General features: G+C 35.8%; 1 protein-coding gene across 1 annotated transcript in view; it reads right to left on the bottom strand.

Moving 5' to 3' along the window:
* LOC150098224 (SHC-transforming protein 1-like) overlaps window positions 1-19,631 on the bottom strand; it is a 236,289-nt gene that overhangs the window by 152,562 nt on the left and 64,096 nt on the right. Inside the window, exon 5 of the mRNA XM_090406245.1 lies at window positions 6,174-6,293. Within this exon, the coding sequence (XP_090262371.1) occupies window positions 6,174-6,293 (120 nt within the window). The remainder of the gene's footprint in view (window positions 1-6,173; window positions 6,294-19,631) is intronic.

The raw sequence follows: 19,631 nt of genomic DNA, 5'->3' as shown, positions 1-19,631 counted from the left end.
ATCCTTCTAAGTACTTACGATGAGTTGAATTCCATATACTTCTTTCAGGACAGTCCTTCTTTGATTTCTTTGTCTATGCAATAATGCTCCCTTTCTTCTGGCAGTATGCCCGTTCTTTCTTTCTTGCCATTTCCTTTGTCTTTATTGTTGATATCCTTTATCCTTCAAATTCCATTCATAAGCAACGTAGTGACCTCGAGTGTTCGATGATTGCTTTGTCTGCCTGTCTCTCAGTGATGATTTGTGCTGATCCTCAAGCGAGATGCTCTGGCGACCAACAGTAGGCTTTCACATGGCAGTGGACCCAGGGAAGAAAAATACCAAAAGCTCCAAGACACTCTCCTTCCTGACACAAGAGCTTTTATATCAAGTCTTGCACATGGTATGCATGTACATCTCTCGAGATTCCCATCTCTGAGTCATGTTAATCACAGAATATGCTGAAGTCACAACGCATGCGACATCAGTTTGAATAATACAAAATATTTTGTAATAAAGTTATTACAAACAGGAAATTTAGTATTATTATAGACAATAACAATTCCTTATATAAATTTTCATTCTAGCTAACAACTTGTAAAAGTGAACATGATACAATGTTAATCATGTGAGATTTTATAGTAGGTGGTAAAAGGTCTTGCAGGCTATGGAAGTTTAGAAATAGATGAAATAATACTACAAAAATGACAATAAAGGTAACACAACTGAAAATAAAGATATTCTGGATGTCTGGTATAATTACCAGCTACTACCTTCAAACATCTCATTACCATTTCCCATGTACTATGAACATGCAACCTCCTGCAGTTTCTTATGCTATGACTGCTCCAAGCACTCTCCTGAGTTGAAATTACTATCTCTGCATTCCACATATACACCTTAAATGAAAATTCCATGCAAATCTCACATCTCAAAACTGCACTATTGCGCTCATCAACTGGCACCAATGTAGTCTTCTTAGTTATAGAGAAATCTGATGTAATTACAAGATCTAGCACTCTCAAACCCCTGGTACCTTCCATCACATACTGCCTCAGATAATGATTCCTCAGCAGCTGCATAAATTCCATCTCCTTCCATGTGTGTTTTTCTTCCTTCTATTGTATATAATATATACCAATAGTTGATGCCTCATCCCTATAATAATTACTTGTCCTCCAATTACTGAGATGATCAGCTGATGATGCATACAATCTATATCACCCTTTGCATCCTCTGGCCAGAAACAGCAACTATATAAGTCTGGATAATGCTCATACGATGACTATTCATAGCTGTATTTTTTTAAGGAAATTACAAAGTAGACTAATATATTAAGTAAAATAAATTAATTAATACTTTGAATATTTTGGCAAAGTCAAATTGTCATCATCAGGGAACAAAATAATAAGATATGTGCATACAGGCACCAGAATAAGTAATGAAGATGAAGATTATTAACTGAGAGTAAGCCTACTGTTCCAGACTTGTTAGCTTCCCAAATCTGGAACAGTTTTATGTAACCAAATTTGTTGAGGTTAGGGTAGTTTAAGGCAGAAGCAGATTCAAGGAACGCTTTCGTATTTATATTTACTGCAGTGGTGTCGAGTGGCTTTCTTCCATCATATTCTGTAGCAGGTGTCCAAAGCATGGTCAGCAAGTCCTGAGTGGCTGTACTGATGGAAACGGATATAGTCCTGATATTTAGCAATTCTGATATTGGCTGTCCTGCCTGTTGCCATATATTAATATTAATTAATATATTAGTCTACTTTGTCATTTCCTTAAAACATTACAGCTATAAACAGCCAAGTCTTACCATAAGACTTACCTTATATAAGTCTTACCACCAGACTTACTATAACCCATGCAGATTTCATAACTTGCAAGACCCATCATTACAATAAGCTGAAATTAAAGCTTTCTAGGCAGCTGAATAGATTAGCCTTTATAAAAATGCTGCCAAGATAACAATGTCATTACTGATTGTGTTAAACTGAACACCGGTTTACTTCACCAAAGGCTCTCTGCATATACAGATGCACCAGCTTTAACCTTTTATATGAACAGATTAGCACTACTAGCATTCTACTTTCCAACACTAATAAAGCTATTTGTTACTAAAAAGAGGAGCTTGCTGTAATGCTGAATGCTAACCTTTGGACAATCCTTTCAGATGTCTCTCTAACACATCAAATGCCAAAGAATTTTATCATCATCATCAAATTCCTGACATGTACCCTCAAGGGGTGTACAGGATATGATAGTACTACATGAAAAATTTACATTATTACTAACTTCCTATCTATAATTTTCCTCCAAATTATTATCCTCCAATATTATCATTATCAGATCTTATATTTCTATCGTCTAAGGCACATTGTACCGAATCAATTTCACCTATATCTTGGTCTTCCTCTGGGTCCAAATTTCTAAAAATAAAAAGTCAGGATATCAACAAATTGACTAAACTTCTAAAAAAAACTCTGCTGTCAAGCTTCAATAATGTCAAGAAAATACTATAATGAACTTATCTTCCAACACCCTCAAACTGGAAGCAATTAGTGCACTATCTCATGGCCACAGATATGCTCCTGCACCTACAAAAATTCCAACTGATTCAAGCGAAACCTCCAAAAAAAGTAACCACGCCTATAAAGAATATAAAGCACTGTTGGAAGTCAAGAAGAATAATAAAATAATAATTAGTAAATCTTATGAGAGAAATGCTACAGAAGTTCTACTATGATTACAAATTAAAACTTGCTTCTATCGTTAAAGATCACTCAACCTGCCTACCCTTAGACCATGACCTTTGGGCTGTTAAGAACTATTTCTGATAAAATAGAGATCAGTATGGCCACCTATACTTATTCCAGCCCATACCATCAAACTCCCACCTTGATGTTGGGATCTTTCACAAAATTTCACCGTTTCCAAAATCTCATCGCAATACCTTTGGGCTGTTAAGAACTGTTTCTGATAAAACAGAGATCAGTATGGCCACCTATACTTATTCCAGCCCAGTACCAACAAACTCCCACCTTGATGTTGGGTCTTTCACGAACAAAGTGTGGATTATTTCTTGTTCCACTTTCATGCCATATCAAGATACGTCGATTATCTGGTTACAGACTAAACCTGGACTAGTCACTAAAAAGTACACGAAGCCCAATCCTCATTTGTCCAATTGCTGTGTTCCTGTGCCCAAATTCTTCAGGCTCTTTTGTGATCTGCAGTAAGTTGAATGCAGACCATTGGTCTTGAAGCACATAAACTTATGGCATGAAGACAATTTCAAACATTTCTGGTCTCCAGAAAGCGATTCCAAAGTCACGAAATTAAGCTTTGAGATACATGACATGTTTAAGCGACAACTTGCTGCATGTCTTCATGCAGCACGTTTCTAATCAACCAATGGCTCTCCAAATCATGGATTCCAGGATATCATGTTGCTCTGCCATTTTTAACAAAATAATAATTATTATTATTATTAACGGCAACTCCAGGGAGTCCTTAGACTCATCGAGGGAGGCCCTAAACATTATGTCCACACAACTATTCAACATTCTCACAATATCTATCATACCTTGCCTTGAACTCACTCACTGTCATAGCATCCACGACAGACTCTGGCAGCTTATTCCACTCATTTATCACTCTAAAAGTAAAGAACCCAGCTCTAACCCTTGCCCAGCTTCCATAGATGTCCCCTAGTTCTCCCACCACCACCACCAGTCCTGATCTCAAAAATATCCTCTGAATTAATCCTATAGAAACCCTTCAACAATCTGAACGTCTCAAGCATATCTCCCCTTTTTCGCCTATCAACCAATTTCTGCAACCCACAAATCTTCAACCTGTTCTCATAAGGTTCATTCCATAGACTTGCTATCATCTTGGTCACTCACCTCTGGATCCTCTCAAACTCCTCCCCATCAAGAAGAAACCTAGGTGACCAAATCTGGGCACAGTAGTCGAGATGAGGTCTTATCAAGGCTCGGTACAGAGCAACAATAACTTGCTTGTCTCTGCTCGGCAAAGTATTTTTCAACAACCAAGTGAGTTGATGAGCTGATTTAGCCACTTTTGCAATGTGCCCCCTAAACTTCATCTCTATCCACCAACACTCCCAAGTCCCTGGCCTCATCAATCTCCTGGAGTACAGTTCCACCAATGTGGTATACTGCTGCTAATCTTTTCACCCCAAAATGCATGACCTTACATTTTGTCACATTAAATTGACATCCAATCTCCTTAGCCCAGAACTCCAATCTATCTAAGTCATCCTGCAAGATTTTGACATCTTCTGCATTCACTATTGCTCTAACCAACTTTGCATCATCAGCGAACAAATGAACTGTTCCTCTTAGATCCTTTCCTATATCATTAATGAATAATGAGTGGTAGGTGACATGACACAAGTTTGCAATTGAAGTGATAATTATGCACTGTGGAAGTGAGCACAACAAGCCAAGCTTTTATACCCCCCCCCACAAGCTAATATGGCTAAGACATGTTTCGACAAGTCTTAACATGATTTTGTACGTAGTTGCGTGTTCCATACTGTTGTATATTAAGACTTGTATATTATATTTGTAATATATTATTATATATACTTGTATATTATATTTGTATGTTCCATACTGTTGTATATTAAGACTTGTATATTTGTAAATTATTTTTATGACTATAATTTACAAGAAAACCAAAATACCCCCTAATTGTTTTGTGCAGTATAGTTCCATTGTACAAGTGTAGTGCAAAAACTGATGTGCCTAACTACCGACCCATCAGTATCTCTGATGTGGTAGTGAAGATTATAGAGTTGGTAAGAACTTGCATACACAGATGGATAGACAAACAGCGGTACTCTGCAATGTGCAGCATGGGTTTACTAAAGGAAGGCCATGTTTAACAATTTGCTCATATTTTATAATAATGTTATGGCCGAATTGGATAAAGGAAATGGATACACTATGATAATGTTGGATTTTGCTAATGTATTTGATAGGATACCACACGAAAGGCTGTTGCATGAACTAGAGAATACAGGATTGGAATATAACTTAATTTGGATCAATAGATGTGAATCTGCCAGATTTAAAGTGACCAGTGGTGTACCGCAGGGTTCAGTCCTTGGGCCATTGTTGTTCAATCTATACATTACAGACCCTTCCTAATGTCTTCCTAATAACAGGAGATGTGCAATGGTTCCGATGATGCAAAGATAGGCAGGCAATCAGGAATGTTACTGATATCCAGCATTTACAAAATGATTTGAATAGACTGGAAATTTGGGCAAAAGAAAATAGCTGTCAATTTAATGTTAATAAGTGTAAAGTTATGCACTTTCGCGTGATGAGATATCCAGTGGCATATTATATTAGTGAGGTTATGCTACAAGAAATTGATGAAGCTAGAGATCTTAAAGTAATGGTGGATAAGAATTTGAAGTTCCAAGGTCACATAGCAAAAGTTTCAAATACAACTCAGGGAATAATTGTAATGTTGAAGCAAATCTTGACATGTAAGGATAAGGAAGTCATTTTGGCTCTTTATCTTAATCTTGATGTGACCACAACTGGATTATTGTGAGCAGATTGGTCTTCTGGATTCCAAGGGGATAAAGAAGATGTGGAAAAGATGCAAAGAAGAGTTACAAAGATTATATCTGGATTATGGGATTGTGATTATTTAGATTACAGACTCTGGTTAACAGGAAAAAGAGGGGTGATATGATAGAGGTATATAAACTTTTGAATGGGTTTTATAGGATATTGTCTGATGAAATTTTTCATTATAGAGAAGGTGGGGAGAGAACATAGGGGCATCCATGGAAGTTAAGTTTGTTCACAGTTAAGAAAGGAGTAAGCACTAGGCTTTTCTCTCACAGACCAGTGAATGAGTGAAAGGAAAAGTTTGTCTTTAGGGATAGTGAGTGCATACAGTGCAAATGAATTTAAGAGAAGGTATGACAATTGGTTTGGGTGATTTATAGCCTCCCTCGATGAGTCCTTGATTCCCTGGAGGTCTCACATAATAATGTAAAGTAAAGTAAGTAAGGCAATTGCTCATTACTAGATAATAAACTTCCCCTATCATCAAAGTTTTTGATCCTAAATTCTCTTTAATATTTTTCTTTTTTATCAATATTTAAGATTTACTAATTTAGTCAAATATTTACTGCTTACCTCTCCAGATTCCATTACTGTAAGGCTGAGATGAGCACTTGTAATAGTTAAGTTAATATTGGAACCAGCATAATCCATACTTGGTTTGTCAGCCAACATTCTTCCTACTCTCTTATCAATCTACAAATAATTAATGTGAAAGATCTAATATAAAACTATACCCAATTATTTTTGTAGGTAATGTTTCAAAAGTTCTAGATATGCTCATATTTTTTAAGCAACAACATAAGAAATACTGAATCTTCAAGTGAAGGCAAATATGATTTCCTTTATCTTTCTTGACATTGGATTTCATAATCCAATGTCAAGCAATATTTTGTCAACTTCCTTTGTTCCATAAAAACTAAAAATCTACTATATTCTTGCATATCTACTTACTCAATTGCTTTATAACTGTAAATTTCAGAGTTAAATCAATAGGGATAAATTCATTGTCAAATTGACATTGCTGATATTTAGTGATTTGTGGACCAAAAAAAAAAAAGTTCATGAATCACATGCTTGGCATATGATTGCCAAATCTTGCCTTCAATCTTTGGTCTGGACTTAAAATACTGAATTAACTATCAATTCTCATAATGTTCCTTTGGTTAAATACTTTTGTATAAGAATTAAAGCTGTTTTCTTCGAATTTTTGTACTCGCTGTGAACTGCGTAAAAATACATAAATATATAAAATTAATAAAAGTAATAAAAATGCTTCGACTACCCATGGTATGAATGTACTGTTAGTTTACAAAAACCTTTCATGGGTGGGATCACTGCATTTTCCTAAAGAAAATACAATGTATTTATTTATTATTTTATTTTTAATCATTTGTAACAAAATATACTTATATTCTGATATATATGAAAACTTGCTGATCTGAATGCCTTATTGTCATTGATCAAAGATAATACTATATAGTAAATATTCTATATCAGTGATTTGGAATGCTACCAAAAACATATCGTATGGTTGATAATAGACAAAATTTGTATGATTCATGCTAAAATTAGGCAAATTTCACATTTAGCCCAGGAAGTTAGTCGCTACAAAATTCTGGTATTTCTTGCATGGAAAACAGTATAATCCCATGGCCTTACCAAAGAAATCACCAAAGTAGAATTGCAACAGGGACTAAAAATGCTGAGAACAGGAAAGTCACTGGAAAACAAGTGACTCTCAAAGTATTGGAGCATTCCCAGAGAATGAAATGTTAATTGTGATGACCAATGGATTATAAGACCTGAGAACTATCACAGGATTTCATGCAGTTTCCCAGGTAAAACATATTTGGAGGCAATTTGTATGCAACTGGAGAAATTTAATATGGTTTAGAAGTTTTTATATTAATAATCTAATTACTGATAAAATTAGATAAGGAGAGGAAGTTCACATCTGTTTTATGGACTCGAAATATATATGTGAACATCCCTTCACATGTGTTTTCATAGACCTGAATAAAGCTTTATGTTAACAAGAAAAATTAGTTTTAGAATATAGAATATATAATGAAGTAACTAACCATTGTGCAAAAGGTTTGCATGTCAGCACTGATGTGCTGTGGGTCTTGCAACTTTTTGTTTATGGGTCAGATATATATAAAAAAATATATATATCTAAATATAAACTTTAAAAAAATGAAAAGTGGAAATATTAGAATATTTACATTACTTAACCTGAAAGATAATTACAGTTATCCCTCAATTAGTGCACCCCCGATTACTGCGTTTTCGATTAGTGCGTCAATTTTTTTCGATACCCAAATTCGATTAGTGTGCCTATATACCGGGAGATCCAAAAGTAACAGAAGTAAAAATTCAATAATTCGAAAAGTATAGCCAGTAGAACGATGCGGTTTTCACAGAAATACACAGAAAGACATGGGATTTTTTTTAATAACGAAAAATTTTATTACCAGAATGGTTACATTTGCTACCAACAGGTGGCACTTCAGTTGTGTCAGTAGTTTGTGCAGTGGCACAGCACAGTTCGCAACGCAGCTAGGATTACAAATGTTCAATGTGACTGCCGTCATTCATGAGAATGGATGTCAGACATGGCACGACACCATGCACAGCATCGAAGAAGGTTTCAGCTGTAATTCCTGTCACATGATGGCGAATAGCTTCTTTCAACATGGCCAATGACGTCGGCCAACCTCTGTACACCTGTGACTTCAAGTAGCCCCATAACCAAAAGTCACAATTATATGTTGGAACATCATGTTCCAACATAAAAATGTGCACAAATTCACATGGAGAGAAGAAGCAAGGATTAATAAAAGTCTCATTGACTATGTTATTGTTGATAGTGAAGTTTTCTCCCTGGTGCAGGAAACCAGCATGTACAGAGGATTTGAAATTGGAAGTGATCACTATTTAGTCTTGAGCAGGATAAAAGTGAATTTCATATTGAAAAGAATAACATGCAAGAAGTTTTAAAGCGAATAAAAGATAAAAGTTGAGCAGCTCTCAGATGTCAACAGTAGACTAAAATACACAAAGATTGTTGAAGAAAAAATGAAAGAGTTTGAGAACAGGAAACAAACCTTGGAGATTAGTGGCAAGCCTTGAAGAAAACTCTGATTGAGTCTGCCAGAGAGGCATGTCGTGAGGTTCTCTGCAAGGATAGAAAAATCAAAACTCCATGGTGGACACAGGAAGTTAAAGAGGCAGTGAAGGAAAAGAAGAAAGCATATCAAAAGTTCCTGGCAAATAAATTAGCTTGTGCTCTTAGAGAATACAGAGACAAATGTAAGAAAGCTAAACACTGTGTAAAACTAGCTAAACAAAAGTCATGGGAGGACTTTGGCAAGAATATAGAACATAAATATCAAGAAGGTGGCAAAATATTCTGGAGGTTGTTGAAGAAGCTTAGGAATGGAGGAAAGTGTGTTGTAAAAGGAGTTAGGGATGATAAAGGTGACATGAAAACGGGAGAAAAAGATATCCTTGAAGTATGGAGTAATTACTTCGAAAAATTGCAAAATGAAACAAGCAGTGATAGCACAGTGGTCAAAAACACTCAATAGGTATACAGTCAGGAATACATATCCATACTTGAAGTAGAAAAAGCTATCAAAGGCTTGAAATATTGAAAGGCAGTAGGAGAAGATGATATTCGACCAGAGATGCTGCAGTATGGTGGTATAAAAGTCTTACATTGGCTGCACTTTATAGTTCAGAAGGCCTGGACAGAGGGACGAATTCCCGATGATTGAAGTAGAGCTCTCATAGTACCCATATATAAAAAAGGAAATAAAACTGAATGTGAGAATTACAGAGGTATTTCCCTACTGAGTGTTCCTGGCAAGATTTATGCCAGTATAATTCAGGTCAAATTGAGGCTGTCAGGATCAGATCTTCACTTTGTGACAAATAGTTGAGGAAGCATGGGAATATAACAAAGATCTGTATTTAAGTTTTGTCGATCTGGAAAAGGCATATGACAAGGTGGCAAGAGAGAAGCTATTCAATACGCTACAGTTCTATGGTGTCAATGGGGCATTATATCAAGCAATACTTAGTCTTTATTTGAGTTGAGTCAGCAGTTAGAATTGAAGGATATACAGGAAGATGGTTTAATGTTAAATCTGGTGTGCGACAAGGATGAACATTATCCATATGGATCACATTATGAAGGTAAGTGGTACTAAACATGATATCAGAATTGGAGATGTTAATGTCAGCTCTTTGCTTTATGCGAACAATGTTATACTTGTAAAAAAAATTTGCCACAAGCCTGCAAGATTCCCTGACCAAATTGAATAGCTGTTGTAATAGATATGGTATGAAGGTCAGCAATGAAATGACAAAGACAATCAAAATAGGTAGAATCGTTGAAAATGTCAACTGTGTTGTGAACGGAGAACCCATGGAACAAGTAAAACATTTCAGCTATTTAGGCATGATTTTTAGTGAAGATGGTAAATTAAATATGGAAATAGACAACAGAATCAACAAAGCTGGTATGGTAAGAAGTCAATTAAATAAATTCATATGGAATAAGAGAGAAATTAGTCGGAACACTAAATTAGCTGTATACAAGACAGTGTTCAAACCTGTTTTAACTTATGGACTGAGAGCTGGGTCAGAAGTAAAACACTTGACCAATGACTAGAGACAGCAGATATGAGAGTCCTGAGAAAGATTAGAGGCATGAACAAATGGCATAAATGGCAGTATCATATTAAAAACGAGGATATTAGGAAAGAATTAGACATCGTCAGCATCCAGGAATGCGTTAGCAGAGCTAATCTCAGGTGGTATGGTCACTTAAACAGAATGGGCAAGGAAAGATTAGCGAAACAAGTGTTCTCTGCCAGGTTGGTAGCAAAACGACCCAGAGGAAGACCAAGATATAGGTGGATTGATACGGTACAAAGTGCCTTAGACGATAGAAATATAAGATCTGATAATGTTAGAATCTTGACAAGTAACAGACTGATTTGGAGGAAAATTGTAGATAGGAAGTTAGTAATGATGTAAATTTTTCATGTAGTACTATCATATCGTGTACACCCCTTGAGGGTACATGTCAGGAATTTGATGATGATGATGACTATTTTAAAAAATTACTCACTAGAATGAAATAATTTAGTTACCTATTTAAAACATTTTACAAAGTTATTTTTAATGGCCTACTACACTACTTCCGTGCACACTATGTTCCAAAATTTACCGCCAATATTTATGTCGTCTGCTATAGTACACCCACATATTCGAGACCCTTTGACACTTCTGCGCATGTCACAAAAAGGAGAATCCATTCCGATAATAGGATAATCAATCCGTCTTCTGGGATGAGTTGTTTATTATTACACGTCGGAAAATTAACTTCTCTTTTATGATCATTGTAGTTTTTAAAATGGTAACTATTTTGCTTGTATAACAGTTGGGAAATTTTATCAATAAAGCACGTGATTTCGCGTGTTGGCGACCAATTCGTACGTCCTTCATTTCTTTCTCCCCTTCAGCATGAATCGACTATTCTTGACACCAAGACAAGTGAAACTGTACAAAAGTGTGGGCGTACTATAATTAAATAGCGCTTTGATGGTCGTATCTCGTGCCTCCTTTGCAATGTTATATGAGTGTGTTTTCCTTACTTTTTTTATTTTAAAGTATTTTCCCAAGCTTTCATCATGAGTAAAAGAATTAGTGAGCAAAAAAGTGGATGTGTGAAAAAGATTCGTTGATGTAGAGAGAAGCAGTAAAATTTGCAGAAGAGGCAACAGGGCCATACCGTCGATTGTATGAAAAAAAAAAAGAAACAAAATGCGCTCCAAACTACGTAGCTCAATTCTTTGTTAAAAAGTAGAATAATAAAATTTATATTCTGAATATATCTTTTATTGTCTTTCAGCTTCATGGTTTTCCTTTAATTAGGCTCTGAGATACCTTAATTCTTTTATAAAAAAATTAAGGTTCAAAAAAAGAAATTTGAGGAACAAATTATACTGTTTCCCATAGGTTATTATGTAATATATATATTTGATTAGTGCATTTTCGATTAATGCACCTGTTTTAAAGAATGCATTAGGTGCATTAATCGAGGGAGTGCTGTATACAAGTAACATCTATGTTGTTGAACATCAACAGTGGCAGTGAAATTATTTGATCTTGACCATGTTCGAAGAGGAAAATAAGATGAACAGAAAGAACAAATATTCATTCATTTAATATAATTTTTATCTTCCAAGCAACTGAACAACTTCAGATAAGTCTGAAAAGATGCTCATGTTGGGTTTTCTACACAATGCTACCAAATTAATGATGTAGTCTACCTTGAGACATGTTCTGCAAGGGTGGATATATATATTTCTATCAGTCTGGATTTATGTTGTTTTCTAGGTCACTTCAGGTTACTTGATCAATCATCAGCAATCACCCTATCTGGGTTATATATAGCAAAAACAACTTAACCTGTAGATCTCCGGTGCATTTATCTTTCAGTGACTGTGAATGTTAGTATTAGTTATAAGTGATTTTTATCTTGTATGCTTGGTCACCTATATCAGTACTAAAACTGCAGTACTAATCAGAACTAAAACCGCAGAGCTTGCTATGACCATTGAGGATAGTCCTGTTTAGAAAATAAGCAGTTACATGGTCATTCCTTTTTTTATAATTAAACAATCAGAGTTTTGTAAAACATATGGCAGTTTGACTTTTATACTTCAACAACTAATCATATGTACCCTGAGACATGCAGATGCCTCAGGCATCTGCATGTCTCAATGCTGTCAATTATCAATGAGTTGATAGGTATTTCCTAGAGTAGCTAAGCTCTGTCATATTAGAAGTCCTGATTAGTTAATGTTCATTTTGTTAAATCATTAATGTAAGAAAACTTTTTTTTGTATATCATTGTGTATATTAGAATAGATGTCGCTGAATGTTCAATGGAAAAATGAAATGAAATGTAAGTAAGTAATGAAACATATCCATTAAAATTATTTCTATGTATGGATCATGAAAGCACAGAACATTAGAAACCTTTTTCTTCATTTCTTTCATCCTGGCATAGGTTTCATCCTCCTGAATCTTCCAATTCTGGGCAAAGATAATGGGTGTCAGTTTAATATAGAGAAATATAAATTTATGCATTTTGGGATAAATAGATTACAAGCTGTGTACCATATTAATGAAACTGAACTCCAGGAAATAGATAAAGCTAGGGATTTAGGGGTGGTGGTAGACAGAGAATTGAAGTTTAGAGGACATATTGTGATGGTGGCTCATAAGATGACTAGGCTATTGAAGAGCAGCCAACTAATCTTATGAGCCACCTTAGAAATCTTAGCAGAGATAAGGAAATTGTTATTCCACTTTATAAGGCTTTGATATGCCCACATCTGGATTACTGTGCTCAGGTCTGGTCTCCTTTGTTTCTTAGAAATGAAATGGTGGAGAGGATTCAGAGGCAAGCAATCAAGATGGTGAATGGTCTGTGAATATGATAGAGACATTTAGGGTTTTATAGGATTGATGCTGGGGAAATGTTTCAGCACTTGGATAGAAGGGCCAGAACAAGGCCATTCCTGGAGGTTGAGTAAAAGTGTGGTTAAGTAGGGGATGAGGACTAGATTTTGCACTTGGAGAGTTGCGAATGAATGGAATGGGCTATCAAAGTCAGTGTTACTACTTTGCTGTTAATGGGTTCAAGGGGAGGTATGACAGATTGTATGGATACTTTGGGTCTCCTGCGATGAGTCCTCAGACTCTATGGAGGTATCCATACAATAATAATAATAATAATTAAAAGTTTAAATTCATTAAATTTAACTTTATCACCACTCCTATGTATATCAATATCAATATATATATATATATTATATATATTTATTTATTTTTGTGTGTTCTGCTAATATGCCATCTTCACCAGGATTTCTATTATTCTTTGCTGATTTGAGGGCTTTCCATAATTCTTCCATCATGACAGACAGTTCTATATCAGCCTCACCTAAATATAGTAGAGAATTTGTGTCCATTTCCTTGCCTGAGTATAGGTCACTATAAAACTCATTACATATTTTCATTATTTCTTCTCAGCTGTATTGTACTATTCCTTGCTTATTTTTCAATTTTGAAATCCATTTTTTAATTCCATGTAACCCTTGTTTGATACTTTTGAGAGATTTTATTTGTTTTCTATTATGTTCTGAATTGTTGTTATATTATATTTTGTGATATCACTTTTGATTTCTCTTCTAAATTTTGCATTTCCACAAATTCTATATTGTCTTTGCTACTACTGTGTCGCCTTTTCCTTAATTCTTCTCTTTTTTTAAAAAATTATATCAAGTGTCCGTAAAGTAATTTCTTCTCTATAAGTTCCATTTGCTGGAAATGACTTTCTTCAATTTTTAGTAACTTCTATTATTGTTGAAGCTATTTCCTCCATTCTATCAGAGAAGCCTGATTCAATGATTTAACTACAGAAATTCCAGTGCAGTGGCATAAATCCTCGATTATCTTATTACATAAAAAGGGCAGCAGAGATGATATTAATAACTCAAAGTCAGTGTAGACCAATCAGCTTGCTATCACAATTATACAAAATGTTCATATCCATTATACTAAATAGGATCACAAGGTTTTTGAAGGTTGCACAGCCACATAAATGAGCAAGATTCAGAGCAAAATTCTTTATAATAGATCATATCCACATTATTACTCAAGTAATAGAAAAAAGTAAATGAATATATATACACGTGGATAGGCTTATGTATTCATCAGACATTTTTGTAATAGATTTCACAGTTTGATATAAACACGAATGGATAAGAAAACTATTTATTAACTTAAAAGCTAATATTTCGCTGGTATTATATCCAGCATCTTCACTTCAGAGCACACAACACAAAGTTTGTTACAAATGCAAAACAACCACAATCCGGTGTAACAGTGGGGCTAGTAAAAGTAATTGCAGCATGCAACACAAGACTAAAATCCTAATATGGCGGCATCTAGGTTAAAAAATAACAATAATTAAAAAAAAATTTTTTTTAATTCAAAAGTTTTGAAATAGTAGTCCAAATGATAGTCTTAGAAAGTTTGTAAAAATGAAATAAAATAAAAGTAATAAATATTAATTTGGTCTTAAGATGACTGTCTCCCAAATCTTTGGTAGATTTATACAGCCATACTTGTTAAGGTTTCTGTTGATTCCAGGAACAACCTCTCTGACTTGTAGAAGCTGTGCATTACTTTTGTTTCTTTCCAATTGATCCTGTGTGCAGGGGTATCCAAAGCATGGTCTGCCAGACCCGACTTGCCATAGCAAAAGTGTCGGATATATTTTTTGTGTTCACTGAGGCAGATGTCCACAGTTCTTCCTGTCAGGAAGAACTGGCAGACCATGCTTTGGATACCCCTGCACACAGGATCAATTGGAAAGAAACAAAAGTAATGCACAGAAGCTTCTACAAGTCCGAGAGGTTGTTCCTGGAATCAACAGAAGCCTTAAAACATACTCCAAACCTTAACAAGTATGGCTGTATAAATCTACCAAAGATTTGGGAGACAGTCATCTTAAGACCAAATTAATATTTATTACTTTTATTTTATTTCATTTTTTCAAACTTCTAAGACTATCATTTGGACTACTATTTCAAAACTTTGAATTTTTTTTTTTTTTTTTAAACCTAGATGGCGCCATATTAGGACTTTAGGCTTGTGTTGCACACTGCAATTACTTTTACTAGCTCCACTGTTACACCGGATTGTGGTTGTTTTACATTTGTAACAAACTTTGTGTTGTGTGCTCTGAAGATGCTGGATATAATACCAGCAAAATATTAGCTTTTAAGTTAATAAATAGTTATTTTTTATACATCCGTAAATTATTATTATTAAACAAGACCTCATGGAGTCAAAGACTCATCTAGGAGGTCCTTTTATCTCACACACATCTCATCATACCGGGTCTTAAACACATTCAAACTCCTTGCAGACACCACACTCTCAGGCAAGGCATTCCAATCATTCACAACTCTGCACGAAAAAAACCTGCCTCTCACTCCCCTACTCACACCCTCTTTATACAGTTTCCAGGGATGACCTCTGGTTCTCCCCTGATCTCCCACTATTCGCTGTAGAACTTCTCCACCATTGATCCTATAGCAACCCCTTACCAACTTGTAGGTCTCTATCATATCTCCCCTCTTCCTTCTCTCCACTAGTCTCTGCAAATTACATCTTTTCAATCTTTCCTCATACTCGACATTCCAGAGGTCAGAAACTACCTTAGTCAGTCGCCTTTGGACCCTTTCCAACATCTCCTCATCCTTCTGAAAACCAGGTGACCAAATCTGGGCACAATAGTCCATGTGTGGCCTAATCAAAGCCTTATACAATGGAACAAGAATCTCCCTACTTCTACACGTCAGTGTCCTCCTCATCATTCCCAGAAGTCTTTGTGTTGTCTTCACAATTTTGGCGATGTGACCCCTAAATTTTAGATCCTTATCCACTATCACTCCCAGATCTCTTATTTCCTCTACTTCCAACAATATATTCTTACCAAGCATAAATTCTGCATCCCATCTTTGTTTTCCAAATTTTAAAACCTTACATTTTGCAACATTGAACTCACACCCCCATTTGCTTGCCCAATCACTCAATTTATTCAAGTCTTCTTGCAAGGCCACAACATCTTCACTACTCTTTATGGTTCTTCCCAACTTTGCATCATCTGCAAACAACTGAATATCTCCATCCAAATCTTCGCCAATATCATTAATATACAAGTTAAATAGTAATGGCCCTAAAACAGATCCCTGAGGCACTCCACTAGTGACTTTCCTTTTCCTGGATATTGCACCCCCATACACAACTTGTTGATACCTATCAGATAGCCAGTCTCCAATCCAATGCACTAATCTAATATCCAACCCCATCTGCTCTAGTTTGACTGTCAACTTATCATGAGGCACTCTATCAAAAGCTTTTGCGAAATCCAAGTATATTACTGTGTATCCTTCTCCTCTGTCCAAGGAAGCAGTCACTTTATTGTAATAAGTAAGTAGATTACTAAAACACGACCTCCCTTTAGCAAATCCATGCTGTCCATCAAAGATTATACCATTGTTGTCAACCCAACTCTGGATTCTAGCTCTCACAAGCTTCTCCAACAACTTAACCACAACACCCGACACACAGATAGGCCTATAGTTTGATGCTTGAGTTCGATCACCTCCTTTATGAAGTGGCACAATCTTGCCCTCCTTCCACTCTTTAGGGACTTGACCAAGTGCAAGACTCGTATTAAAAAAATATGTCAAGGCAGGTGTCAACTCTCTGGCACATTCCTTCAGAATACGTGGTGATATATTATCAAGTCCCACAGCCTTATTTACATCTAGTTTACTCAACTCCCCAAACACCTCTTGCTCACTTACAGTCAGTCTCTCCTCCCCATCATCAACTGCTCTTAATCTCTCCATGAAGTCACATTCACAAGATTGAAAGATCTTTATGAACTGCTCATTAAGTATCTCCACCACACATTCTGCAACAGCTGTCTTTATACCATTTCCTCCAATCAATGTCATCCTTCCATAATCATTCTTTCTTTTGCTGGCTACATATCGAAAGAACTCCCTAGGATTCTTTTTAGCTTCATTAGCTAACTGCTGTTCATACCTCTCTTTAGCTACTCTCACCAACCAAGTCACTCTCCTTGCCTGGTCTTTGTAGAACTCATGAAATTGGTTACTTCCACTTCTCTTATGCTGCCTCCACAATGCCCTTTTTCTCTGTATTGCATGCTTAATCTCTTTATTCATCCATCTCACACCTAACTTATTTAACCTTCTCACCCGTGGTATACATTTAGACATTGCATCCACTAAATATTTTTTGAAAATCCCCCAAGCTGCATTGATCTCTTTTCCAGCTAACTCCTCATTCCATGCTACACCTGCAAGCTGTCTCCTGAGCTCTTCATAATCACCCCCCTTGTAGTTCCACATATACCCTTTTTTCACAGGGGTCCTTGCACTGCTGGCAACCACCCAAGTAATCACCTCATGGTCACTTTCACCAATTGGTGGATGATTTGATACCTCATTGATAATTACATCCTCCGATGAGATGACCAAATCCAAGACCCTTAATCCTCTTGTGCCCTCTGTTACATACTGTCTGAGGTAGTTATCCCTCAAAAACTCAAGAAACTCATTTTCTTTACTTCCAGTTGCTATCTCTTCATTCCAGTCTATATTGCCATAATTAAAATCACCCATAATGATCACCCTTTTCTTATTTGCTTGGCTTATTTGACTATACATTTCACTATCACCACCACCACCAAATGAAATTAATCTTCCAGCAAATTTAGTGGTGTTCATGGATTTTGAAGAAGGCTTTGATTCTCTATATCACTCAGAAATAATAAACAGTTTAACACATGTTGGAGGCTTAATGGAGTATTGAAAGCACTAGGAAAGGATTAAAAACTAATTTTAATGCTTCCAATATTTCATTTCAGTCACTGAGATATTGTCAGGGAGTACAACACACACACACACACACACACACACACACACAATGAAACACATGGGTAACTAATGTTCTATCTAAAGAGATCTGATCTCTTTTCTTTTGCCATCAATTCTGGTTATTTTTCTTGGAAGAGCAAAATTTACAAACAGATAGAGGGAACTGCTATGGGTTCATCCTCTTGCCAAATTTTACATAGAAAATTTTGAAACATGAGCCACAGACTCAGCCTCTCTCAAACCTATTTGGCTAAGATATGTAGATGATGTGTTTGCTATTTGGCTTCATAGCCCAAACACATTAGGCTCCTTCCTCAGTCACCTGAATAGTCTACATCAAAGAATCCAATCTAATTTACAATGGAAAAGGAAAATAACAATAGTTTACCCTTATGTTAAAGATACCAAGTTATTTTAAACCTGGTTTTTACTCCATTTCTCAAGTAAGCAAACAGACAAATAAGTCAAGTTTGCAACTGCATGTAATGCAAGTCTAACTGACCCATAAAGTAGTACAAGTCCAGGCAACTCGTGGTAAAGTTAGAATAAGCTCTGATCACTATTCTTAATATTTACCCTTAATGCAAAACCCATCTCCCTGAGGAGATGTATGATGCTATGCATTAAAGGCAAGGGGCCACTACCCAGACCAGTTTTGACCTTTATTGAGGTCTCATCAGTGGGAGTCAGGCTTAGAAATACCAAGGTTAAGTAATACAGAGCTTATAAGTATTTTACCAAAACAACCTGGACTGGACTTGTACTACTTTACGGGTCAGTTAGACTTGCATTGCATGCAGGTGCAAACTTGACTTATTTGTCTGTTTGCTTACTTGGGAAATGGAGTAAAAACCAGGTTTAAAATAACTTGGTATCCTTAACATATATTATACCCAAGGTAAAAAACTTTCTAAATAGTTTACCCTGCCTAGACACCTTAGTAACATGCCTTCCGAATGGTAACCTCTCCTTCACTGTATATAGAAAACCCACTCACACAGGCAGATACATTCACAAACTTTCTTATCACCACCTCTCAACAATATGGCATCATTAACTCAAACCAACAGAGCCTATATATAATCTTTGTTCCAGTGGAATTTCTCTTTCAACTGAACTCAACCATATACACAACATCTTCCTATCCAATGGCTAGAGTGATTACAGAATTAAAAAAATAATTAGTTCCTCCTCATTCCTCGGCTATGGCTTCAGAAGGATTTCAGAAATGTCATCGTAATATCATCCCCAATGTCCAATGGCACATCAAAAAAAAAAAGAAATAGTCAAGTTCTTAAAAAGTACAACCTCTACATGGTTTTTAAGCTCCACTGGAAACTTACTACCCTTATTTGTTCTACCAAAGATCAGCTCGCTCCTTGCTTAGGACCTGGAGTATATAAAGAACCCTGTTCCTGCAAGTTGGTTACTTCAGATAGACAGACAGGTAGATTGGCTATGATCTGTT

The sequence above is a fragment of the Typopeltis vanoorti genome, chromosome 16, assembly GCF_054136105.1.
Source record: "Typopeltis vanoorti isolate ZY-2024b chromosome 16, IOZ_Tvanoo_1.0, whole genome shotgun sequence".
Lineage (NCBI taxonomy): Eukaryota > Metazoa > Arthropoda > Arachnida > Uropygi > Thelyphonidae > Typopeltis > Typopeltis vanoorti.
Note: the sequence above shows the minus strand (reverse complement) of the source record. Positions and strands in the feature narration are given on the sequence as shown.